This window comes from Xiphophorus hellerii, chromosome 22 (assembly GCF_003331165.1).
Source record: "Xiphophorus hellerii strain 12219 chromosome 22, Xiphophorus_hellerii-4.1, whole genome shotgun sequence".
Taxonomy (NCBI): Eukaryota; Metazoa; Chordata; class Actinopteri; order Cyprinodontiformes; family Poeciliidae; genus Xiphophorus; species Xiphophorus hellerii.
In genome coordinates, this window is record NC_045693.1 from 15310195 (window position 1) to 15338102 (window position 27908).

At 37.7% G+C, this 27908-nt stretch overlaps 1 protein-coding gene across 1 annotated transcript; it reads left to right on the forward strand.

Moving 5' to 3' along the window:
• Positions 1-10942: 10942 nt before the first annotated feature.
• Positions 10943-27792, forward strand: sfrp5 (secreted frizzled-related protein 5). The gene is made up of 3 exons (XM_032553841.1): positions 10943-11911; positions 21110-21187; positions 25614-27792. Exons 1-3 carry the CDS (start codon positions 11362-11364, stop codon positions 25940-25942), a joined length of 957 nt encoding a protein of 318 aa, XP_032409732.1. The 5' UTR covers positions 10943-11361; the 3' UTR covers positions 25943-27792.
• The last annotated feature ends 116 nt before the right edge of the window (positions 27793-27908 follow it).

The following is a 27908-nucleotide window of genomic DNA, read 5'->3' on the forward strand; positions in this document are numbered from 1 at the left end:
TCACTTAACATTCTGCCCTTATGAATGTTTCCTTGCAGACAAAAATGTATTTATGGTTTTCCTCTGAGTGTATCAAGCATATCAGCCATGAAAGTTTACAGGTCATGTTCGCCATATAGCTAGACTGTCTAGAAATACCATGCCCTGCGTTTTGCTTTAGTCAGTGAATCAAATTATTTAATTGAATAATTAGAAACTTAAGTAAAACCAAACAAGGCTGTACTTTTCTTGGACGCAGTTTATGTATGTGGTGTCCATTCATAAATCCACTGTTCCATTCTTGACACAACAGCGTTTAGGCTTGAAAAATGGATTTCCTCCACTGCTCATTTCACACAAGGACCATCTGAGCCGAGGAATAATGCTTGAAGTTCTCCTCGTTCCACATTTTTGCACCTGCAGAATTGGTTGGTCTGAATTAGATTGCCGTGAATGAGACTTCAGAGAGTACAGCAGCGGGCCCTGCCCTGCCCTGGAGCTGGCCCGGCACATGCCTGTCTAATAGCCATGATATGTGAGTGGGACAGAGTACGTTCAGCACACTGCACCCTATTGATGAAGACAGGATGATTTTCCTCTGACCAGGCATGAAACTGCCAGGTGGTCTGCCCTTGAGATTTTTCATCTGTGCGCATTGGTATGTGTGGGGTAATGGGACACATACACAGACTGAATGAATGAGCGAGAAAGTGAAGAAAATTATGCTTTTCTTGTTCCAGAGTTTATGTTGTCCAAAACTAGCATAGGTGTACGGTGAGCAGACTCCAGTAGGACAGATGAAGTGGTTTGGAACAGCGGCTCCAACCCCTGCCAGAGAGAAACTGCTGTTCTTCCATTAACACAGTTCAGCAGCGTGCCTGCCTGCCAGATTGCTGAAAAGCCCCATTGTGCCGAACAATTAACTAGTTTGTTCTTGCCTTCATTTATCTGGGCAGGGGTTATTCTGGACACATGTTCTTATGCAATATGTCACATTCTTTAGTTATGCACACGTCTCCAGTTCCTCCCATTAGTCAACTGCTACTGACTACTCAGAGCTTCAATTATGTGCTTAACCCGAAGCCAGTTTAAATATACAAAGGTTGCAATGAAAGAACATTAGCAATAGAATAATTTTAGTCTAAACTGAGGATCAATATATGAATGTTAAATTTTTTCTTTTAAAATTTTGAACTTAAGTAACATTAGCAAAAAATTGGTGTTGCGCATGATGATAAACATGTTACTGTGCTTCTGATATTTAATGTATTATATTAAAATAATACATTATAATTATCTAAAAGTCCTCCATGAAACTTCAACTTTTTAATTTCTCAATTCCAAGTCAGTCTATAGTTGCTCCCACCTTTTTTTTTACCTTATAATCATCCATTCAGGTTTATCAGTTTCTATGAACTTACCAGAAGTTGATCAAAGACAAAATATACTACTGTACATATAACAAATGCAATGTCAATTCATATATACGAAAAGTTTAAGCTATTGAAGCAACTAAGTTTATGTCATTGAAAGAAGATGAACAAATTAAATGTGTTAATCAGAAAACAATTCACATTTTTAGATGAGGGGGAAATCACTAAAGAAGTTGAAGAGAAAGAAGTTCAAAGCCAAAAAAATTGAAAAGACAGATATAAAAATATCTATAAAAATATTAACATTTTTTAATGTTGTTTTATCATAGTTGGAGAGAACAAAGTACAGTCTGTAAATCAGAACTATTTTGAATTAAGTAAATTTTTAGATTTAGGATAAGTAAGCTTTTGTTTTTCATTTTATTGTTTTATTTGCGTTAATTTTCTGAATTCCTGTGTATTCTATGAGCCATTTCTCCCATTTTCTCAGTTCATCTTTAGTTATTTGCCTTTCCTCACAACTGCACCCTGTTCCTAATCAACCTGTCCTTCTTTCAGTAACAAACTCTCCTGCTTAAATATCTGTTACGCAGGCATTAGTCAAATCTCCTTGCTAATGCCTTAAACCCGCTTCCTTGTGGTTCTCTCATGGTTTGTTATTTTGTATCCTCCCCTGGAATGTGCTTTTTTTGTAGGTTTTTGAATTTCCTTCAAGTGAAGTTGTTGACACTTTCTGAGACGGCTTCAGTTCATGGGAAAAATATTTTTTCTCAATTGTTTTCTCCCTTTTTTTTACTCTCTGTTGATAAGAGTTTAAAATATAGTTAAAATATTGCAATCTCAAAAAAGTTTTAAATAATCAAATCGCTTGTCTTGATCTTCATGGAGTTCATGGGCATTAACTCAGAAAGGTTAGTTGGGTGTGCTAGTTGACCTAGCATTTATGTTTTTCAGCTGAGAGAGGCAACCAGCGTATCAGAAAAGAAATAACTTATACAAACACATGGGAGAACATGCGAGCTTCATTCGGGAAGAAAAAGGCAAAACGAGAATTGAACCTGAGACTTTCTTACTGAAAGCAGCCAAACCAATGCGAATAAAGGTGTCACCTTTCATTAATGGAAAAATAACTTGTTAAATGCCGAGTGTAGTGTGGTGAAAAATTAAGTGTTGTCACTTTTAAAAATACAATCACTTCTTCTCAACTAGAAAGAAAAGGGAGGAAAAAAAATTTCCAGGCTACTTTTTTGTTAAAACTATTTTCTATTTTCTTATCATAATCAATGGAAAATTTCAGATCTGACAAAGTTTTCATAAAATTGATGGGTGGAGAACAGCCAGAACTTCCATCACCCTAGAACTAATAAAACAGCCATATACTCTCTCACGTTTGACTTTGTCAGAAATGTTTAGCTTGATAAATCTCAAAGGCTGAGAAAATAAAGGCTTGTGAGAGCTGCTAAGAATAAAGTTCAAACTTCCAATAACAAACTGTTCATAAGGCAGTAAAAGGGAAAAGCAGAAACATGTGGCTGTGCAGTGTCTCCAGCCTGGGTAATGTTCCAGAAAATTCCCAAGAAAGATATGTTTCACAGAGCTCTACGACAATAAGTGCAAGTTCAAATGACACTGATGTCTTAGTTGAGCCAATGTTGACGACCCAAATAAAACACACATCAAAAAGCTGCTTTCTGAAATATGTGGATGGTGTCTATCATTTGTTCCAGCTCATTAAAGAAAGTGACAATCATAAACTTTGTTCTTGTTGTAAAGCAGAGTCTGTACGAGAACCACCAAAAATAAATCTTTACATAACCAGCAGATCTGCTTTTATTGAGCTGTAACAGAGGGTTCAGAGGGACTGCCAGATCTTCTTAAAAATTTAAAATGGAGACTGCTGAAGGCTGACATGAATGTCATGACTTTTCTCTAATCAACTAAAAATGTTATCTTACAATCTTTCACAGAGATATGGGAAAATGATTTTCCTAGTTGTTGAAATTCCAAATTCTCTTGTTTCTCAATATTAGCCAGTTTTGAGCGTTAACTGATGACCCCTGAGCAACTCCTAAAATTTGAGAGAGGGCATGTGGACACACACACATGCAAATCTGTGGAGATTAAAAGATAAAGTGGAGAAGAAAAAGATATTTTCTGTTCTTGCTAACATGTTTCGGATTGCATATTGAGGGACAAGTAGACAGAGAACCAGCCACACAACAACAAATAGCTCCGGTGATGGGAAAGTTTTTAACAATCGAGTCGACAGCTTGTAAATCAAGCCGTCAGTGACTAAATACAAGACTCTCACCTGAATTCACATCACCAAAGGTAAAACTGGCAATCCTGGTGACAAGAAAAACCTGTTTAGCTTTGCAGTAACCCACATATGGACCAGGTTAAAGAAAAATTTGTTCACCTTCAAATCATAATTTGCTTGAATGACCCCTCTTCTTTGTTAAATGCCCACATTTCTTTCTTCTCCCTAATTTTGGATGTTGTTGACCTTTGGTTATTTTTAGGGTTATGTCAACTCACCTGCTTATGGAAATTTCATAACAACAGAGTTTCAATACCTGGATGCCGCCATTAAATATTCAAGACAAATCAGATCTCTTTGTTCAACTCTAGTCTCATTTCTTTGAAATGCAACAAATCAAGAGGCTAAAAGTGGGAAGGAATGAAGAGCATGAGGTGTTAACTTTGTCCAACATTTATTGTGGGTAATTTTAATATTTTAGAAATATTTTAAGGTGGCACTTCAGTGCATTAAAGACCTTGAAGGATCTTTTTCTGAGGCATTAACCCCAAGCCTTCATTCTTGATAAAGTTAGTTGATGATTGCGATTTTATAATTTGTTTCTTCCAGTTTGTGTCTTTTCTTCATTATAGTAACATCTCCATGAACATTTTGGACTGAGAGATAGACTTTTAAAATGATCACATCCACACCATACTGCATGCGTGCAAGACTTGTGCTCATCAGAAAGTTTTATTTCATCTGGGCCTAGTGATTTTGAAGATCCTTGAATTAGTCTTCATCACCTTTGCCAGTTTCTCTGGCTACAAACATTCCTGAGAGGGAACCTTTTTATGTACGTAAATCCTCAGCTTTTCTGTTCCCTCACTGTCTACTTGGGAACCTCCAGTTCTAAAACCATCAAGTAAATACTTTATTTTATATGCGTTTATATTGATCAGAGATCTCATGAGAACCAGAGATATCCATCAAATATTATTGCATGTCAGACAGACCTATATTGCCTGCTCTCCATCCTCATAGTAACCAGACTGGTCTTAAAGGCTGATGGGTGAAGCTCATTTGACAGATAGGGAGTTGGGCTGTTATCTAGCCTGCTTCCTGAGAGCCTGAGATCCAGAGAACATGAGGCAGACATTTCCCAGCTGACCCAGGAGGGAGAAATCCTTTGTATAGCTTGATGTGAAAGTGGATGTGAACATGTGTTGGAAGAGAAAACTTCAAAGTCCTTTCTTCTCTTTTCCCTTTGATCAGATAGTGCTCAGATTACGTAGCTGGAGATCCTTTCATACATGGTTTCATGAAAGCCTGTTGAATCCCTCATTACAGCTCTGACAGCTTATAAGTTTTCTGAATGTTCATTCACTACATCATTCCTGTATCATTTTATTCTTATCAGTAGTAGTTGTTTGTTCTTTGATATTCATGTTTATACTTGTACTGTACTTTCTTGGACTTTTAAATGTAAAAATGCAGTTGGGTCTCCTGGAATTGTTAGATGTATTGGAGTAAAGGGGAATCAATCAAAAATGCTTACATCTTATTTTAGCTTTTATATGTAAAAAAAACAAACAAAAAACATGAAATGCAGTGTTGCCACAGTTACCTTGAACATGTAATCCAACTACGGATTACTGATTAATGTTTTAAAACATAAAGCTTTGCTGATTACTTTATTTCAAAATTAACTATGTTAGATTACAATTTACTTTATGAGTTACATCCAGTATCTGATGACAACACCCAGGTCATCCAGCCTCAAACGGCCTTTAAGCATTCATTGTGCAGCTTGAGGAAGCGCCGCGTTTTCATAGAGATGAGATGTAAAAAATGACGACAACCATCCGGTTACACACATTGCAAATCTGTGAATTTTAACACACTGACAACAAGTATTGCCCAGAATCCAGAGGACAGCCATCATTGTTAGCTCAGTTATATTGACAGTTTGTCAAAGAAATACTGCTTCTCTCTTTTTTTTTTTTTCATATGTATGTGTCTCAACATTCAGACATGTTTCCTGTCACCCAAAGATTTTACTGTTAATATGCAGGATAGTTTGGGTCAGTCTTTCTTTTGTATGTCTCCTTACATTGGGTTCCATGACAGAGAGCTGGTCAAAGCTCCCTTAAAAAGAGTCAAACAAAGGGAGGCTGAAGGCTAGTAATGGTTTAAGTTGACCACTGAGGGAAGAGTGTGTAACTTTAAGGCTGGTCGTGTGACTGAACGTTATCCTGACCTCACATTGAAACATGTACTTGAGATCTGTATAAAATGAAAAGGGATGAAGACAGACACCACAGCAAAAGAAAACTGACCAACAAATGAATCTCCAGTCAAACAGAAAGAGCTGGAGCCACATTTCATCCCTCACTGCCCAGATTGACTGACATGTACAGGTTTCAGCACTATGTGACCAAGTGGTCTTAAAATATTCCAGCATAATTTCATCACATTTTAGCAACTATGTGCCATAACCACTTCTCCAGCTAAGTTTTCCTGGCCTTAGGCAGACCAAGTGAAAGGTGAAATGAGGCAGAATCAGTCATTTCACACAAGCCCGATATTTCCTGGTGACACTCATGCTGCCAGATTTCTGCTCATTTCCGATAGTCACGGAGAAATACATCTCTGTCTTATTTTAATCTGTCTACTCTGCAATATAACTGACTCTGTTGATATTGTGCATTTACATGTAAGAGACATAATGATCATATAGTGCCTCTGGAAAGTATTCACAGCATTTCCCTTTTTTCACATTTTGCTATCTTGCAGCCTTACTTGAAAATGTATTAAATTAATATCTTTCCTTAAAATTTGACTCAAAAATACCTGATTATGATAATGTGAGAAAAGGTTTTTGAGACTTTTGCTAATTTGTTAAAAATAGAATGCCAAAAAATTCCCGTAAGTATTCAGGGCTTTTGATTAATAATTTGTTGATGCACATTTGGCAGAAATTACAGCCTCAAGTCTTTTTAAATGGGGTACTTGTGTGCATAATTTTGTGGAGAATAATTTAATACAATTTGTAATAAGCCTACAACATAACAAAATGTTGACAAAATGAAGAGCGTTAAACACTTTCTGGATGCACTGTATGAAAAACATTAAATGTGTCACATTTCTGGTTCCAGTCAAAACTCTGGCAGCAGAATTTTGAACCAGCTGCAGATGAGATAATAGAGGCTGGTTAATGTCCAGATAAAGAGAATAACAATGGTCTAACCGTTAGGTGATCAAAGCAGAAAGCTCTGTTTTCACATCACAATTGTCATGTTTTATATTTGTATATTTTATCTTTATATTTTATCAGATCCTGACACTCATACTAATGTTTTATGGTGACCAAACAGGCAGAAAAACTGTAAAATAGATTATTTGTGAAAATGCAGCCAAACAGACAAAAACACCTGCAGACATCACAAGTAACTGTTTTCCAGTCAATAAAACGAAACAAATAACAACAAAAAAAGATAAATATTGTCACCTTCCTAAAATAATGGACTATGTAATTTTTTTTGCCTAAAGGCCAAAAGTGACTTTTGCAAAAAGTAAAACCACCTAAAGAAGTCAGCATAAAACAATGTAACGTAAATAAGAGCAGGCTCAGTTTTGCAGACCTTAAATCTGTCAACACAATTCAAAATACAAAAAGTCATATGCTATAGAAGCAAACAAGACGGACAAGTTAGTCTCTTGGTTGCATACACTCATTTGTAAGGCTTTTCAGATGTAGGAATATTTCTTATAAAATGTGATACATGCAAAAAAGGACTGATATGTGAGGAAATTTAATTAATTAATTATTCAACTATAAACTGACAAGACAAACCTTATCTCTGAATGTATCTGATACTGTAGATTAAAGATGCAGTATGCTGAAAACCATGTGGCAAGTCTTGTGACAAATGTTGGCTGAATTTCCTTATATGTAACTGTCAATGTTGATCAATGTCGAGCAGTTACAAGCTCTTTCCCACCTAAAATGAAGAAAATTAAAAAACATTTTTCATTTACCACAGATGTGTTGAATTATCTATCAGTGAAAGAAAGCCTGTTTATTGGATGAAAACACATGCTGGAACAGAATGTAGATTCCACAGAAAAAGAACCAAGCCAAGATCTGAACAAGTAACTTTCAAGTTGTGACAAGACAATGATAACTACTACTCCAACATTCAGCCTCAAATGTGTCCCGCCTTAACAAAGTATTTTCCTTAAACTCTTTATTAGTTGGATGAAATAGAGTCAGCTGAATGAGCTCATCTACAGTGTATAGTAATTACTCTGCAAAAATCATGGAACATATTCAGATTATCAGTACCAGAGTTAATGATTCTCCTTTATTTATGATGCATTTTACTAAAAATAAAAATTCTTCAGGATAATTACAAATTTGATGTTGACTAATGACTTTTGACTTTAAAAAGCTGTACTAGACAAGGCATCAACGGCAAAGCGAGGGTCCTCCTAACATCAGTCACTGTAGCAAACGGCTGCAAAGGAATAACAACTGAATAAGGGTGAAAACATCAGTTTTATATTGATAAATATTAACAATTTTATTGGAATTAATTTTTTTAACTTTAGATCCATAAATTAAAGTTAAAATTCCAAAGTAAATTTTAACATCTGAATCCATTTAATGCCATTAGCTTCCTAACCACAGTTGATAAGGGAATCCTGATTAATAGCCAAACATCAAAATATAATAAACCTAAAACAAAAAAAGTTAATGAACTTTGCAAGACTGATTAATAACTTTTAATAGACACAGGGAGAAACTTTTGCAAAGAATGCACTGCATTTTACCGTATGGTACCATTTTAATAAATAATAATAATAATAATAATAATATTTGATTTTCACTGGGTTTTTTTGTTTTTGTTACAATATAGCCACGGTCATGGCATACTTAGAGACTTTTCTGTAGCCTACACATAAACTACTCTTAATAAATTACAAACAGTGACAAAAATTTAAGCAGTTGTATTTTGAGCACATTAGTCATCCTCAGAAATACTCTTCTGTGGACACTCGTACCTACAACGTCTGCAAGTCTTGTGCACAGAATGTGGAAATTGTTTGTTGTAAGCATGTGGTGACTCTGGCCAGCTTTGTTTAAAACATCTCACCACCCAATCTTTGCACAAGTAAACTGGCTTTTAACTGGCTGGAGAAAATCAGCAACTATCAACATTTGGGAAGTCTTTTTCTACTTATTTGTGTGAAACTTCAGTCAGAAAAAGACATGCAACATGTTCATGCATCTTTTGTTGGGCATATCCCCACTACCATCTTCTTGTGTGGTTTTAAATTCAAACTCTTCATGGAGGGCATATCTGCGTAGCTGGCCACCTCGCTTGTCCTCTTCACAATCACCATGACACACACAGATTCACTATCTCCAAACGCACTCACACTTGCTCATACAATTGCTGAGACACTCTTTTCAAACCATGCTAAACCTTTAGGCACAACAATACAGACTGAACCTAATCTCATAACCCCCGGCCAATCAGAGGACTGGAAACCTAAGAGTGGAATTGATTGGCTGGTGGCCAGAGGGGCCAGTAATGGGGAAGGAGAACAAGAGGAGACAACCATTGTTGATTGATTACCATGAAAGACACTTTTGTTGCTGACTTGAAGGCAGGACACTGGGCTTGTATCTGTAGGAAATGCTGGCAGTCTTAAAATGGGTCACTGCTGCACTAACTTGCATACAAGTTACCTCACAAAGATAGTGATGTGTGCACGGATAAACTAGCCCTCCAAGCAGGAGTAACGTCCACAAATTATTAGCTGTGAGTAATATTGATTAGCCGCAGTTCAAAGGTTAACAGACTAACGCCTTCTTTGAACAACACTCACAACAAAATGTTTTTAAGATCGACTTCAAAGGCCATGACGTCCGCATTTCTGTGGGAAAATCAGGAGAGGACATCTGATCTTTCCACACTACAGGATATGAAAAACGATCTTAGGGAGGTCTGCGCGTGCTTGCTTCGGCGGCACCTTTTTGATTCCAAAGAAAATCAATCAGCGGCATTGGCGCACACTCCAAAAAGGCAATGATTTTAACTGTATCCTCAAGAAGATAAAACCTGAAAGATGTCCAGATTAATCTAAAGAAAAGAATGCAAATATGTTATTTACTGCTGTCTTGTTACAGCAAAACTTTATTATACGTAGATAAAAAGGACCATTATGGATGCGGCTAGCTTCCTCACATTTAGCCAAGTTTTTATCTGTTTGATTTTATCTTATTGGATTAACCTTTTGAAAACAGACACCTTTTTCTGGAATTTTATCTTTCACATAATAGGAAAGGAAACAATACAAGCCATGATTTTTATCTGATTTCACCTCCAAACAGTCCTGTGCCCAATTTCCAATTTCCCTCTTTTTAATCTGTCACGACCCTTCAACAACAACAATCAAAAAAAGCATGTCATCTTTTTCCATATTACATTCAACAATGAACAAGTGTGAGTTTTAGCAATCCTGGTGTGTTTTTGGTAAAATGTCAACTTGCAAAAACCTGTGTTTAGAGTTCATTCAGAGGAGAAGATGCATGAAGGCATGACACACATCAAATGCAAGATCCAAGAACGCACTGAGATCCCATGTCCTGTTCACAATGCTGCTGCCTTTGCTCCAAAGATGAAAGATCTCACTGCATCAGCAGCATGGATAGAAAGAGACAGGGTTTGGTTCACAGCCAACATACACATTAGCATATTAGCTCATAGTGCCACCTAGCCACCTGTAGCCACACAACCATCTCTCTGTAACCACCCCCATGCTGCAACTCCTTCACTCTCACCTCATTCATCCATTCCCCCGAAGCCTTTGCACGAGAGTTGTGATTGCAAATGTGTACTTCTCCATGCCAGCAGAGGCTTGCTGCCAGACTGTTTTGAGCTAATGAAGTGAACAGACTTAAATGCCAAGCAGACTTCCTTTGTTGTATGCAAAGGGAGCTTCTTTAGTGTGCAATGAGTTAATCAATGTTGGATAACCTCTATGACATCATCTGCAGAGTGTTCATCTAACCAAAAGATGTGTTTTAATTATATTTTGGAATAAACAGCTGCAGCAAGAAAAACGTGCGAAAAATTGCTGCCTTATTCTTTCTTGTTAACTTGCTTCAGAGGGGGAATTTTGTTGAGAATAAGTAGCAGAGGGAGTGTCCTGAAGACCAGTGGCAGCCTCCCTCTGTGGTTTCAATTGGCTGAGGCTGTTGTGAGTGAGTCCAGGGGAGGCCAGTAGGAAGATGAATGGTCTGGGAGCCTGCTGGGGGGGCAGGCAGCCGAGGAGAGCAGCTACCACCAGCTCTTAAAATCTAGGTACTCCTCTTCACAGCCACACACTGATAGAAAGTAGGAGTGGGCTTCAGACAGTATGAAGAGGGGGTGAAGGCAGTAGAGTAAGAAGCTTGGGGGAAATAAGAGGTCCTACCTGCGTGTTAACCTACTTCTGGCTGCTGCACCCCCTTCAACTAGCTGAGGCTCTCATAAAAAGACAGATTTTAAGGGCTGACTCTCCTGGAAAGAAGAGATTTAAAAACTTGTGCTTTCTTTCTGTTTGCGATATCCATACTCAGAAGAAGAAAAAAAAAGGATTACAGTTCATACGCCTGTCCACTTGTTGCAATCTCTCTGAAGATTGTCTTTTCACTGGGTTACTTTGGAGACTTCTGGATACATCCTTCTTAAATAGCAGGTCTGAACTCCAAAAAGGATGGCATATGGACAAAAGATCCTGAGGTTGGCATTAACCCAGGGTTTATTCAGCCTGGCACCGAGCCTGTTGCTCTTCTCCCTCCTCCCTAACATCGTAACCGCAGATGAGTATGACTACTACAGCTGGCAGTCAGATAACTTCCACAACGGCCGCTTCTACACGAAGCAACCACAGTGTGTGGACATACCAGCTGACCTGCGCCTTTGCCACAACGTGGGGTACAAGAAGATGAGGTTGCCCAACCTCCTGGATCACGAAACCATGCCAGAAGTCAAGCAGCAGGCAGGCAGCTGGGTGCCCCTCCTGGCCAAAAGGTGCCATGCTGACACCCAGGTCTTTCTGTGCTCGTTGTTTGCGCCCGTATGTCTAGACAGGCCCATCTACCCATGCCGCTCATTGTGCGAGGCTGTCAGGGACAGCTGCGCTCCAGTGATGGAGACCTACGGCTTCCCCTGGCCAGAGATGCTGTCCTGCGACAAATTCCCCATTGATAATGACCTGTGCATCCCCATGCAGTTTGCCGGGAACCACGCCACGCAACCTCCAGGTAGGGACCAACCTATGCATCCTCGCACATTTTATTACAATTTAACTAAGCCACCTGTCAGATTCAAGGCCCAAACTGTGGATAAACCTGCCAAAAGTGATTTTGAACAAAACCAAGTTTTCATTCTAACGTGTCTAATACCTAAAGGAGGCAAAAATGTTTTGCAAGTTCTTTATAATTTGTGGCATGATTGAGCACGGAGTACAAGATTATTAGATTAATCAAAGGTCAAAAAATGTCAAAAAACCTTATCTGATTTTTGACACTAAAAGTACATTAAAGAACATGAAGTTGTTGATGTGCTTATTAACAAAAATGTTGTGTTTTTAGTTTTAATGAATAGAACAAATTCAATTCAGATTATTGCAGTAATGGAGAATCTGATCACTGATCGTAGTGCCTGATGCTGCAGGATGACCTCAACCTGGAAAATCGATTGATGGATCTCTAAGAACAACTTTAACAAAAATTCTTAAGATATATTTAACTTTATTTCCGGGTCATAAAGAAGTGTGTTGTAGTTTAGTGTAGCTTTGATTACATATTGTTTTTACAAACAATTTTAACAGTCGAAAGTTGTCACAACATCAGCGCTGCAGTACTGACATGAAAGTTTAAGGCAGAAACTATCCAGAGGAGGTCAGGGAGGAGTGACAGGGGCAGGAAGGTTGTGTGTGTGTGCGTGCAGGGGGATGGGGTGTGTGTGTGTTTGTGTGGTTAGGGGTGGCTAAAGGGGAAAGTTCCCAAGTGGACAGTTTAGATCTCACATGCCTTCAGGGGAGGCGAGGATGGGAGACTCAGAGACTCCAGTTACTAGATTCTTTAGTAAGTTAAGATAAATGTCCTGTGATGACGTATCCATCTCCATGAAAAAAAAGGGCAACACACCCCTGCACATGAACACACTCACCTTTATCAGCAGAGATCCAGTTACACCTAATCAATCAGCCTAATAAATGGGTTGATGAGGAATGTTTAATGTCAATGTGAATGACTCAGAGCCTGGTCTGCTCAGAGTCACTGAATGAACAAATACACTTCAAACATTAAGGAATAAAAGAAAGAAGGTCACAAACGTTCTGATAGAGGTTTCTGAGAAGGTGAAATGTACAGGTCTGACGGGGTGTGTGTGTGTTAGCATTCCTCAAATTGTAAGGTCATTTTTCTGCAATTACTACATTGCGAGAACCTATTGTTTTCTGTTATGGGAGCCAAAGCCCATTCCCCATAAGAATTAGGGCTGTTTTGGGACTAGGGGTTAGACTTAGAGTTAGGCCTATACTCAATGATAAGATTTAGGGGAAGGATTTAACTTTAGAAATGAATGAAAAATGAATGGAAGTCAATGCAAAGTGTTTGTGAAGACAGGAAAACTTTGCGTGTGCCTGTGTGTGTGGGGGTGTGCATGTAGTACCTATGCAACCTCTTCACAAAGCAGTCGGAACTGAGGGAGCCTCAATGAGAAGGGACCGGTCCCCACTGTGTCCTGCTCTGCTCAACCTTTTGTTGGTTCTGGCAGACAGTGGGCCAATTAACTAGAAGGCCAATTACTGAGCTTCGATAATTAGTCGACATGACAGAGCAAGCGGGGTGGGCAGAGAATGGTAATCGCCAAGTATGATTGTTCCTGAGAGAGTCGAATGGAGAGGAGTGAAAGGAGGGGGGAAGGAGGAGAGTGAAGAGAGGCAGATGGAGCATAAAAGTGGAGAAAAGCTTCTTCCTGCTGCAGAAGAATTGTCTGGCTCTCTGCTTTCTTTAAGGAGCTTGAAGAAGGTTCTTTATTTCTCAAATAACTTACATTTCTATGTTGCTCCTGTCACTACATATTGAGTTTTTTGTAGATAAAAATAAACTTTTTTCCATTAGGTTTTACTCCCTAATATCCTAGACTGCTAAAGTAAATGAGCAAAGCATTTTCTTCCTGCTGCTTCAGAGCACATCTTTGCTTTTTATCACAAATGTTCACAGCACTCTGTTATGTAATTGTCAGTACTTAAAAGTGTGACAATTAATGCTGGGTGATCCTTAAAGAGAATTAATGCACAACTAAGTTGTTCCGTTTGGGGGGAAAAAATGGCTGTTCTGTTTTAATAGGATTGCTTTCAGCTATGCAACATTTTGGCTAAAGAGTCATAATTCATCCTTACACATATAGTCTCCAGAAAAAAAGGGAGGCAACTCAGACTTCTTCTGCCACCGTGCTAGGAGATAATCAGTTGTTTGTTTAAAGTAATTAATTAATGAGTCAAGACATCAGTTCAAATTCAGGTGGATGTTTTCTTTATTTCTGTTATTAATAACAATTAGAAATAAATATAATAAACCAGATAAAACACAACCAGGTCCTCAATTAAATTAAAGTGGAGCAGCGTTTAACAATACTGTTTTTGTGTGCATTTTTGTGGCCGTGCATGACTCTGTCTGTCTTTGAAACTGATATTAAACCCCTATCACTTCTCGCCTGAAGGCTCAGTGACATTTTCTTAAGATCCAAAGATTCTCAGGTGTTCCAATGAGGCCATCCCAAGGACAAGTTTTTGACTCCAAAAACACACCCCTACAATGCATACTTACACACACACACCCCCACACACACACCCCACACACACAGAGGCAGCCAGCAATAATAAAAAAGGAATTTCAGCTAAGAACTCTGAGAAGAGGGTTTTCTGGGAACCCTCAGTCACACCGGAGGACACTGACGATTCTCTTCTGTTGGGATCATAGAGGGAATGTCGAGTAATCCAGCCAAATGTCAGAGTAGAGTCAATCAGGGGAATTATGCACTGAGCTACCTGCCGCTCTCGCCAGATTGGAGGCCCAGATGCTGTCTGAGCTATTCTGCAATTACATGATACAGCACGGTTGGAGGGTTCCTGTGGAAACTCACAGCAGAGAGTCAGATTCACTTTCCACCTCAGTGCCACTTCAAAACAATGAAAAAAAAGTTTGAAAAACTCCCAAGACCACCTGAGCTCAGGTTGTCTGTGTGGATGATTTGTTTCTGGCATGTGTGTGTGTGTCTGTTTAAGGAGCCCATGAGGTGTTATTATTTGAAATAAAAGTATGTACATTGTATCAGGGAGGAACAGCAGACTGCTGATTAAATAAAAAGAGCCAGGAACACAAAATCCCAGCTCAGTCTGTGAGCCAGATAACGACTAATGCTACTCCATCAACCCTAGGGTAGTTCAGTTTGTTTGTTTCTTTCTCTCTTTTTTTGAGCTTTTGTTTATAAGCAGTAAATAACTCTCTTAGCATCTACATTTACAGTAAATCCAGATTAGATGGACCTGGAGTGTAACATAAAGTTAGTGTTTGCCATTTTTGTTATGATAAAAGGTTTCTCAAAATAAATGCAACAGTGCCTCTTGTCCAGAGGGAGGCATCATCTGTAATTTCAGACCATCGTGCTCAGCAATGTGCTTTCAGTCTACGACGGCACAATTTCATTAATCTATGTATTTACAATACTGTTACTGAATATTTGGACGGAAATATTAGTTACAAATAACCTACATTTTTCTAACTCTCTTTTTTTTCCATGATTAAAATTTTCGTGAGGTTTTTACATCTAGGCCACTGGAAGTAGGCATGTGGTATGAGAATCAAGGCCATTTGAAGACTGTCTATCTGGTCGTAGGAATTACCGCTATGGTAATGGTGAATGTGCGGTTTGAAATGTGTGTTGCATCCCAGCAGTGCTTTGCAATTGTGATACTGCAAACACTGATTTTGAGGTGATGACTGATGTGATGTAATGTGCAGCTGTAGTAGTGTAGTAGAATCTTGTTAATTTTTACTGCTAGATGTATGGTCTAATGTAAACCAGGAGGAAACAATTATTGCCAAAGGCCACATATACATAAAAGCTAACCAACTTTAATACATGAAGATGCAAAGAGATTTATGTACTCCAGATAAGATATGAACTGATTTCAACATTTCAGGAGAACTTCAAAAACTCAGAACCATTTCTTTAATCACCAGGTAGGTAAAACAGAATAGATTACTCGCAGGATGATCTATTTCCTCTGGTTTTCTCCATAGCCAAAGTTTGCTGATATATATCCTTAAAATATTGAATGCCGCTTAAATGTGCCAACTCAAAGTAGTGCCTGCGCTCTCTTTGATGTGGCCAATTTAGGTTGCAACCACGCTAAAGGAGACAAGTGAAACTGTCAGGTCTCCAGCAACACAATGGACTCTACTCATGTGGCCCTGGCTGCTATATGAAAAGGAAAATGTGATCCAATGCTCCGTGCATGGAAGACCGCCGAGGCCTTTTGAGAACATATTTTCTCGTCTGTATAGTATTCCTTCAGATGCAAGGAGTGTGCTTTGTTTTAGGGCCCTCAAGGGGGTTGCCTTTGGGCCATGTTTAAGCTTTCCTCTGTCTGTCTGCATGCCACATTTAAACAGATGTGAGGCCCTTGGACGTAAATCATATCCTGCATTTCATCTCCTGCACAGTACCATTTTATGTCATAAGTGTTGCTGTTCATAACTTAAAGGGCCCAGATGAGACATAAGACAGTGACCCGAGCATATTTTAAATGGAACATTCTTCTGTAAAAGTCAGTGTGGAGCTCAAGACTGTGAGACACAAGGCTTGAGACGTGTCAGGGAATCCGACCACAACGCCGTTAGATCAGGTTGCCCCTTTTTTTTTTTTTGTGTGACGACATGTGCGTGTTTGCCCCCAAGGAGAGAGACAGAGAGCAGAGTATGCAACATTGCACATACTCTGTCTAAAATGCATTCAGCTGCAAAGCTGTTGTCAAAGAAGCCCGTCAAAAGTTGCAAACAGAAGCTGTGATTTACTATGTTTTTGTTTTCAAATGGGCGTTCGCAGAAAATGGAAGAGATTGTCAAAAGTCATGCAAAGACAAAAAGGAGAACAGATTTCTCTTTTGCATTTCAAAGGCTTTAATGGGGTTCAAGATTTATGGTGTTGTTTATGAAAAATTGAGGTCATTCTTTAAAGTTATTTCAAATCATTCACATCAAATATTGACATCAAAGTGCTCTCAATGCCTTTTGTGGCACAAGTGAACAAACTTCATTTTTACGCCAGTGTACAATGGCAGGTTTGGGCAGTTTTTACCCCAAAAACGATGAAACTTTAAAGTGAGCTTTTAACATTTTGTGCTTAGTATTAAACAGTTTCAATATGTGTTTGCTAGAGATTTCTTTGGAGATATGACAGACTGGGAGAAAGGAGAGGCTGCGTCAGAGAAAGTGATATTAACTTTGGAGCTCTGACTTAGTGAAGTAGTGCAGTTAAATTCTTGGACTCTTGCCGCTCACCATTTCCACTCTGGCTCTCTGTTTGAAGATTAACAGCAGTGCTTTCAAACAGACCACCTCCTTACTCGTACAGCTCCCATCAACCTTTTCCTCTTACCCTTAATCATTGACTCATAGCTCTCTCATCCTCCACTGAAATAGTTCCGCGAGAGGTAACATAGATCTGCCAGAATCACTGATAACTTTAAGGGTTTGCAAAACAGAAGCTGTCATCTCCGTAACCAAATTAGATTTTTCCTCTTCTTTTTTTTTTTTTTTGCACTTAAAAATACTCCTATCTGTTTTGCAATGTTTGCAAAAATCAATACAAGAAATTAGATTCATGCACATGGATTAACCTTTGAGGCATTGATTCCCAACAGAACATGACAGTAATTCCTCTGACAGACTCGTGTTATGAGGCGGCATCCAAATTCTGGTTTTCAGTCTGAGCTCAGAGAGTTTCTTGGAGGCACTGGTTTCTCCTGACACATGCTCTGGCATCAGCACAGCTGGGCATCCTGCCAGCATACCACCCCAGTGAAATGATTCCCCATGGAGGCAAAATAACATGCAACTTCAAGAGATTTGTAAAAAAATAAAAATAAAAAAAAAAGACAGTGGTTTGCAAGAGTCTTAATATCCCTTGAACCTTCTTACATTTTCTGAAATTCAAACCACAAATTTTAATGTATTTTAATGAAGCTTCATAGACAAACACATCAGCGCAGAACTGTGACGTGGAAGAGAAAGGATGCTTGGTTTTCAACGTTATTTTGGTACAAGCAGAAATGCTAAGGGGAAGTCATACATTTATAACCAAGCCCAGTTCACTATAATTTTTTCTACATACAATCCAGTGCAACTAATTTCCTTCAGAAGTCACCTGGTTTGCAAGAATTTAACCATCAGTGCAGCTGTTCTGTGAAGGCCACAGGGGCTTATTAGGGAATAGTATTGAACCAACAGCATAACCAAGCAACATAAAATAAAGGTTTCAAAAAGTTGCAAAAGATTGAAGCACAAGTGGGTTATACTTCCAGGCCTCATAGAAAAGTGGCATTAAAAAGGTCACTGTTGAAAGAAAGGCAAAAGAAGTTTGTAATTCGGGGGACACAGCAAACATGGAAGGAGACAATCCGGTGGGATGACAATTTTTGCTTAAATACAATCCCTGTGTGTGGTTATAAAAACAACCTCATATTACTCTAAAGACATCACATTCACTGTGACGGTAGCACCATACTTTGGGGTGCTTTTCTTGAGTAAGAACAGGGAAGCTGAACAGAGTTCATAGGGACTTGAATGGGGATAAATACAGTGCAATACAAAAAACATGAGTACTGGCAAAAAAAACCTGAGATGGAATTTCACCTGCAGCCTGACAATAACAAAAAAAAAAAAAATACATCAAGATCTAAATTAAATGGTTCATCTCAAACCATTTTTATGTTTTGTATTTGGAAAAAGAAAAAAAGAAAAGAAAACCATGTTGTTGTTTTTTTTCGGTACTTTATTAACATGTGTTAGTTTATGTCTGTCACATAAAATTCCAAATAGTTTGAAAACCATGACACCATATAGATCCATAAAAGTTTGGTTGTGTCTTGTTCATGTTTGTGTGACTGGCAGTTCCATGTTACTACCCAGCCTTCCAGTAAGCAGCCGACAATTAGAAGCTGACCCTGCATGGCTACTTTCTGGGAAAGCATGGACTTCTCTCTGACGAGAAAACTGTCAATTACTCTACAAGAGCATGGTTCAGCTACCCTGGACATGCACACATGCACTCACACAGACTTGCACTCACTGATGGTTAAAGGGGTTCACCTCCCCACGATCCAAGCAGCAAAGCATGCAAAACTTTGACCCTTCTCATTATCTGTCCAGACACTGAGGTCTGGACGGGGGATGATAACCTCTGAACCCTGACTTCTAACCCCGGGCCTCAACTGCACTGCAGCTCTCCCATGAGTATTTGAATGAGTGTGTTTGTAAGCAGCAGTCATGGGGGAACGGAGAGGGAACAGTGAGCTGAAAGCATATTTTAGGTATAGCAATGAGTGAGCGACAGAAAAATGTAGCTCTTGTTTAAGCAGCCCTGTTAAAAAAAAGACTTCCCACTCAGGGAAAGGTCAGAACTGTTTTCCCTTCAGACGAGCTGAGTCGGATCAAATCTGTCTGCCCTGTTAGTGTGTACTGTACTGAAATTAGCAGCCAATATTTTTGGATCATGCGAAGTCTTGTGTTTTGTGGAAGACAGGCGCTAACTTTTCTGCATACAGTTCAAGCGTTCTTGTTATCTGTATTCTCTAATATTGTTTTAATTGGCTGAGCTTAAAAGATATTTAATGTTTAGCATGAGATTGTTAACATAAACCAAAAATCAAACAATTAAGATTATTCTTAGCACTTACACGAATTAAACTTTGTATAAATTTTTAATTTAAGATTTAAATTAGCTATTTTAATTTTTCTGTACTGAAACCATTAAATCAAATTTAATAAAATTCCAGTTTGCCATAAAAAAAATAACACTTTTAGCTCTATGGTTTGTGTTAAAATTCACGTCCTTATGGGAAGCCTCTGATGGCTAAGCAGATGCTTGGTTTGATCATGACTTGGGCTGGCTCTGCTCTTTCTCCAAATTAGTTTTATACTGCAAGTCCTCACTGAAACTGAAAATAACTAAATTCTCTTTTGTCAGTAACAACATCAAGACAGAAGAGTTTGTGGTCAGAGTGAACTAGTTGTGCTTATGTGCAAAACATGTAATGGTGCATTCAATGATCAGAGTAAAATCATACTTTCTGAAAATCGTTCAGCTTGGTTAAAATGACTACAGTAGCAAACTGTTTGGTGTTTTCCGAGGCAAAATGTAAATTCTTTAAAAACAAATTCTCTGACATTAACACATTTTTTTTTTAAGTCACGTATGTCAGTGGTGTTTGGGCTGAGTTTTCTACTGTACAGCTTATCTCTATGTTCAGTAAAACGGAATTGGCATTGTGTTAGTGCCAATTCACACAATGCACTTTGTGTGTGTGTAAACCACATACGCAAAAAAAACCCTAGGGAAAAGGGAATTTGTATTTTCTCAAATTTCTAAAGTCCATAAAAATCCCCATTTATTTCCAGGATAAATTAATATTGTTTAAACAAATGTTATGCTTCCAATTCACTAAGTTGAATTCAGATAATGGATACGGACAAGAAAAGGAGGAGCTCACAACCATGCATGAACTGCCACTGATTAGGAGTGTAGAAACAACTGAGCAGCTGTACTATTTTATTGAAAAAAAATTTATATTTTGGGTCATTTGCTTTTACTCTGTCTTGTTGTGTCTTCACTGTAATGACAGTCACAAAGCTCCATATCAAAATAAGCAAGACCAAACACGTTCTTAAGCACAACGTGCGTGACCATAAATTCTGAGTTCCAGATAAACAGGACTCATTGGTTTTGGTCTGCTTGCTGTTTCACAATGTGTGGCTGCTGTGTGTGCGTGTGTGGGTGTGTGTGTGTGTACTGAATCACTTTTCACCATGTTCAGCAGCTCCTTGCGCACCGTTTACCTTTCTGCACAGCCAGACCACGCCTGAACCACCAAAATATACAAGTGGGTAGAATAAAAACATTTTTTTCCAGTGTAATTGCAGGGCAAACATCAGTCAGTCTGCTGGACTTAGTATTTGCTCCACAGCAAATATACTTTGACAAGAGGACCCAGTGGGGGCTGCAAATATGTGACTCAACAGTGCTCAATGTTTTACATCCGCTGCTTTGGTTTTGCTGACTGCACTTGACTAACAATGTCCAGCTGTTAGATATTAGCTAATCTAGGCTTAAAGGCATCAGACAAAATGTATTTTATTCTAACTGATGAGAAATCATGTTTTTTCCTTCAGTGTCGAAGGTGTGCCCTCCATGTGACAACGAGCTGAAAACAGACAACATCATGGAGCATTACTGTGCAAGTGATTTTGGTAAGTAGGCAATTTTGAAAAAAAGACAAAAAAATACTCATGGAGTACTGCAAAACTGTACATTTTTCTTTATAGATTTATTTTGTTTTTCTTAAATAAATGTTTCACATTTTAAGCTAATGTTAATATAATCTACATATAACATGAATGATTTTAAGAGAAGCAGCTACCCAAACCATCCTTGGCTTGTGAGAATAAGAGATTAAATTATCACTCAAAAGTCATTAATCATATTTAGAAAGATGGGTTCAATTCCACTAAACAAACCCAGAATAAAATAAGCACAAAAGTGGAACCTGTCTGAGATGAAGTCTGAAAATGCAAAACATCAAGCTCCAATTAAGATTCAAATCAGATGTGAAAATATGTCATTAACATACTGTACATCAATCTGGAAAGTGTTACAAAGCAATTTATAAGGGACTGTGACTCCAGAGAACAACAATGAGAGTCAAAATTCACAAATGGAGAAAACGTGGAACAGTGAGGAACCTGAACCTGAAAGAAAACCTCCACAAGCCCTTCAATGACTCATCCAAAAGAGCCCTGGACAACATTTAAAGCATAGAGATTTCCAAGGTGAAAACAGCTAGTGACCAAAAATAACACAAAAGCTTCTTTCACAGGTCCCAAAAAATGTCTTACTGATGCCCCAAACATTTTGAAAAATATTCTGTAGATCAAGGAAACAAAAGTGGCAAAAACTAAGATAGCATTTTAGAAAAATGTCACACTTGTATTGGTGGTAGTAATATAATGATGACGGCTGCTTTGCTGCTACAGGACCTGAACAGCCTACTCTAATTGATAGAACTATGCTTAAAACACTGTGGCTCATTTTAAACAATTGTGCAAAAAAACGGTGCCTTGAGCAATATTTATTTACAACAATGTAAAATGACTAATTGCTAGTTATTGCTTTTAGGCCAACAAGTTATTACAGATAGCTTCCTTTTTTACTTAGTTTCTGCTTGCTGTGTATAGCTTTTTTCTTTCAATAAATAAAATCACCATTTTTAATTACTCAGTTTTCCTTTGACTGACATTATAAATTATCTTATATATATTTGGTATTTCAGAGTTTGTCCATGCTAAGACATTAATTAATAGTTAAGACAAATGTTTGAAGAAAGATTCTTGACACTTGCTTCAAAAATCTAAAAATCTTTTGTGGCATCGTTTTAGAACTTGTTTTTTTTTTTTTTTTTTAGAATTGCTCATATTTTTTTCCTCATTGTGTTGAAGCGTTTCTGTTTCTCTTCAAAGTTCACCGTAGCTTAATTTGTATTTTTGCAGTGTTGTGCACAGCATTTTAACCAAATTGCCTAGTTTTCATGCACCAAACCAGAATACTGAAGAAAAAAGCTAATCTTGAGATTCCTTCTGTGCCTAAGTCTGGTGCATAATTAATCACACCTAAAAAAAAACACTACCTGAACAAAATTATCCTAAGCCATCATAAATAAAACAAGCTAATCTAGAATCTATTAACTATGTCTTCACGCTGAGCTGAAACTGAAATGCAGTATCATCATCAGCAATCATAATTAATTGTGACATTTAACTGCTGAGGAATTGCTGAGGTCCTTTATACAGTTTCAAGAATCATACCACACATTTTTTCATGTTATTAGAATAAAGTAATGGTTGCATTTAAACGTGTATAGACACTCAAGTGAAGATATTTTATTAGTTAAGGCTGCTTACAGGTGATGTGTAACAAGATAAGGTAAGATAACTGTGATATCCTTGGTGATCAAGGGAAGAATTACTCTACAATGGTGTTTCAATGAGCCACAGTTGTTAGCAGCTTGATCTCATGGCCCTAAAACATTTTCACAATTTATTAAGAATCTGCTTTTGATGCTTAATCCTTAAACATTTTTTCTTTAAGATCCAGAAAAAGGGCATGTGCTGCATAAAACCAAGTCTGGCATCTCGCCCTTTCCAATGAGTTTTTTTCTTTGTTTTTTTTTTTTTATTTTGTTTTGTTTTTGCTTTAAAGAAAATCTGCTTCTCCTCATAATGACACTTCTGTATGCTCACAGTAAAGAAACTGAGTTTGTATAAAGAAACGGGCATGGCATGTCACAAAGATGCTGGCCAGGCTGTGCAGAGGGGCCTCTGCATACTTTGTTCTAAGCATGAATGCACACGGGTGGGCATTTAAAGCGAAATGAAAGAGGAAGGGTGGCAATTTAATGCTTCGAACCTGTGCTGAATGCAGTCATTCATAAAAAGACACATATGCACAGGCACAGAATCACATAAACTGAGCATGAGGAGGAGCTGGAGGACAGTCACAAAGTGCACGAGGAGCAATTCACTGAACATTGCTTTTGGAGCATGCCGTAACTTCACATGTATGGTACACGCATTAACGTACTCGGGATTGTTTATGTAACCATAGACAGGCAGACGAGAAGCAACATGGCGATCTTCCAGCAGGCTTAGGCAAACGGAGATGTCTCGTTTCAGCACTGTGCCTCTGCCCAACCTATGATTAATTCCTCCTGTCAAAAGGGGTTACTCTGCAAATTCTCCTTGGAAATAGTTGCCACTTTAATTTTAATCTCCGACATGAGAAAATATGAACCTATAAACACAACACTCAGTGAGGCCTAAAACTCAGCATTTCATCACGCTGACAAACTTGGCTTTGTCACATGTAATCAAAACTACGTGCAGAATTTTTCAGCTCTATTTTTGCACTGCAGGTTTGCATGAAAACACAAGTCTTAAAACAACGCGGATGATGAAATCTAATTGCAGTCCTCAAAAGAGTGATGACAAGTGACCTTAACAGAATCACAGCAAGTGTTGTCTTTTGCTCCACACATGCTTCAGTTTCATCTAGATAATCAAATAATTTCCAGCATCTACTAATTTTGCACACCTATCAGTTTGACTTGTGTGCAAAGTTGGAATATTCACTTAAAAGCTGATGAATCCGTTGAAAAAAGATCAATTGGTTATAGTTTTACTTGCCCATTCCTCTGATTCCATAACAACTAGATAGATTTTTCATACTTTATGGATAATTCAAAAATTTACCTGCATTATAATGCCAGTCACATTCTTGTGTGTCTGCCTTTCATTTAGTGGAGGAAAATGACATGAAGCCTAAGGAAAATAAGGTTTCTACTTCATCTGACAACTTTTGGATTTGTATTGTGATCAACCAGCTATGCCAGGCTACAATGCTGTTTCTTGACATGTTGAAATTCCACTACAGGATTTCCACAGTTCTCAGAGGCCATAAACCACACATGTGTGCCACTGGTTCAGTTCTGACGCAACTGCAACTTATATCTCAGTACTGACCCCAAAATAACATTATTTAATTTTATGCTATGTTATACAACATATTCACTCTCCCCAGTATTCTCATTGCTTAAAACTGAAAGTGAAGGCATCAGTTACTCTCATAGCAACCACACAACATGGAGAAGCAATTCAAGTTTCATTACCATGTCGTTACTTAAACCCCAAATATATAAACAAATTAATTAAAATGTGAAATCTCATAAAAGTAAAGTACCAAATCATGCCTATGCAGAACACTCATTTCCTTCCACACCACTGATCCCAATAAACATACACTGTTTTGAATTAAATGCATCCAAAATGATATTGATAATAAATGTTTATTTAACTATAACATGTAAAAAAAAAATTGCTTGTTTTGGTACTTTAAGCTCTTGGTATTTAACAAAATATTTATTTTTTACATGGTTCTTTCAAAGTAAACAACAGCTCTGTCAAGTTTACTGTTTGACAGAGTAAAATTTGTTCTAGCTGTAAAGGAACTTTAACCCTCTTTAACCAAACACAAAATGATTACATTACTGAATTGTCTTGTTGCTGAATTGTGCTATAAAAATAAACTTGACTTGACATAGTGCATATTTTTTGTTGGCATCTACATTTAGCATTGTTAGCACAATTAGCATGGTAGGATTATTGACTATAAATATCAGCCACTGTGCTTATTCCTTGTGGAGTTGGTATACGCCCACCTTAACCGTGAGATTTGCCAAAGACTGACATTTCCCAATCCAGCATGTGGGAAGACAAATAGAAGTGTCTATTCAAACTTCCTACTATACATTTGGCTTCTTGTTATTGTTTTACTTCTTATATGGATGTTGCAGCTTTAATCAATTGCCTCAGTAAAAAAAAGACAAAATAAAAAATAAATAAATTTTAAAAAAACCGCTGCCTCTAGAAGCAGCTTATAACTTTTTGTGTGAGGACTCTTTACAGAGTAAAACTTTTCCACTGTAGAATATTATTGTCAGCTCATCCTGGAACTGCCTATGTACACTGCAGTTACTGTTCAGAACAAATGTCAGACTTTGTGCTTGAGTGTAGGTTTTATAAGCACAATCCTAAATGAGAATAAATATCTTCTCTTCTTTTCCAGTCCTGAAGATGAAAATCAAGGAGGTGAAAAAGGAAAAAGGTGACCGAAAACTAATTGCAGCACAGAAGAAGAAGAAGGTTTTGAAGCAGGGTGTGCTGAGGAAGAAGGACCTGAAGAAGCTGACCTTGTACATAAAGAATGGAGCAAACTGCCCATGCTCACAGCTGGAGAACCTGGGCTCCAACTTCCTCATCATGGGCCGCAAAGTAGACCAGCAGCTGCTGCTCATGTCCATTCACAAGTGGGACAAGAAGAGCAAGGAGCTCAAGTTCGCCATCAAGTACATGAAATCCCATCAGTGCCCTTCTTACCACACTGTCTTCCAATGACACTGCTCAAAGAATGTTCTGCAGAATTTCCAGTTTCACTCGTATCTCACCCTGTTTAACAATAAATTGAATCATGCTTCAATAACTTAATAAAAATACAAAGTCCTGTATAGTGCTAACTGCATATGAAGAGTCGGTTACGGTCCTCAAACATAAACCCCATCAAAAAAGATAAATCAGCTTGCTAAGGGCTTCATTCTCACTGATTTAGCTGCAGCTCTCTCAGTGAGGAAGCTATTTCATTTTCAGCTTAGCAACACAAATTGTTCAAAACCAAATCAAGATGAGAAGTGAAATTTTCAGCGGTGGCATGATTGTTGAAATGTTGAATGGAATTTCAGGGGAAGTAAGGATTTATTTGTGTGTAAAACAAAACGGACCAGATAAAAATGTTCTTGTACATGTTGGTTGTGCAACACACAACTACACACAGCTCCTTCAAAGCAGAGCAAAATAGATGATCCACTTAACTGCATCTTATAATCATGTACAAAAGTAGATTATCATGAATAATAGAGAATTAGAAAACTGTTTTGTATTTTTCTTCTTTTCTTATCTGTGATTGGAAAGACAGTCGATGGAACAAGGAAGGCATATGGACTGGACAATCCTTCTACCGACATAACAGCACCATTATGGTGGTTTAAAACATGGAAACATGGTTGTTTTTTTTGTTTTTTTTACTTCTGAACTTTTTGAAGAAGGAAAGTAAGTTCCTACAAACAACTGAGGAGTACAACAGAAATGAACAGAGACTGAGACTCATAACAGAAAAAAACATTGGATCTTCCATACAGATGCTTCTGATACTATTTTTTTAATATTCAGCATTATAATATTTCAACTTTTGTACTTAAAAATAAAAAAAATCACATCACTTTTACTGTTATTGTATCAAAGAATAAATCATAATGCAAACATAGCACCTACGTATACTTGCTGTAGTAATGATTTAATTTCACCAATAATGTCTAAGCTATTTTTCTGTAAGTAGTTATTTTACTGAAATAGATATTGGTTTTTGAAAAAGGTAAATGAATAAAATTTATTTGAAATTTTTATAAATAATATGACCCCTGTGAGAGATTTGTTTTACATTATTGTTTACCCCAAAGTGTACTCTTGATGCCTGGAGAGAAAAGTATCACAATTTTACATCTAAAATATGTTTTTCCTTCAATTCCACTAGGTGCAAAATATTATTTTGTTTTAATTGTGGCAAGCGGAGTAGTCAGCAGTATCATATTAAAGCATCTTACACAATATTGAGTTTTGTAGTTATAATATGCATTTTTTATTAGACAAGCTAGGTTTTCTTGCCAGGCAGATTAAGATTAAGACACAGGACCTCATTAACACTCTTTATCAGCAGAGGGAGGCACAAAGTACTGTACTCAAAAATTCCCTTATAGATTGCTGACTTTGGACTTCTTAAAACACGATGGGCAAACACCAGCAGATGACATGGCACCCTAAGTCATCTCTGGCTTTGGCAGCTTTACATTATTATTACTTTACTTTACATTATCCATATGGTTGGATGCAGCACTCTGTCTTTAGCCAAGACGTTTTGTGGCTTACGCTCCTTGTACAGAGTGCGAGTGTCTGTTTTCTGGACAATTGTCAAATCAGCAGTCTTTCACATGATAATAGGGCAATACAAAACAGTAACATTACATTTCTGTATTTATGTAATCATTTTTGTTGGTAATCTGCAATATTCTAACTTTTGGCAACCCTAGCTTTTGGGCTTTTTTTTTTTTTTAGCTGTGAGTCATTGTCATCAAAATGAACAGAAATAAATGCTTTAAATATATCTCCCCTGTGTAATAAAGGTATACATCACATGAGTTCAGTTTTTCTTTCACTCGAATTTGTATTTACTAAGATGCATCCATAACCAGTAAATGATAGCAGTTTTCATAAACTCAGCTACTCTAGCAGAGAAAGTTGTCCAGCAGAAACT

What these genes read in the sequence shown, in the direction of transcription:
- sfrp5 (XM_032553841.1), top strand. Translation starts at nt 11,362, where the DNA reads ATGGCATATGGACAAAAGATCCTGAGGTTGGCATTAACCCAGGGTTTA. An exon ending in CCACGCCACGCAACCTCCAG is followed by an intron (nt 11,912 to 21,109) that starts GTAGGGACCAAC and finishes TTTTTCCTTCAG; the next exon opens with TGTCGAAGGTGTGCCCTCCA. An exon ending in TTACTGTGCAAGTGATTTTG is followed by an intron (nt 21,188 to 25,613) that starts GTAAGTAGGCAA and finishes CTTCTTTTCCAG; the next exon opens with TCCTGAAGATGAAAATCAAG.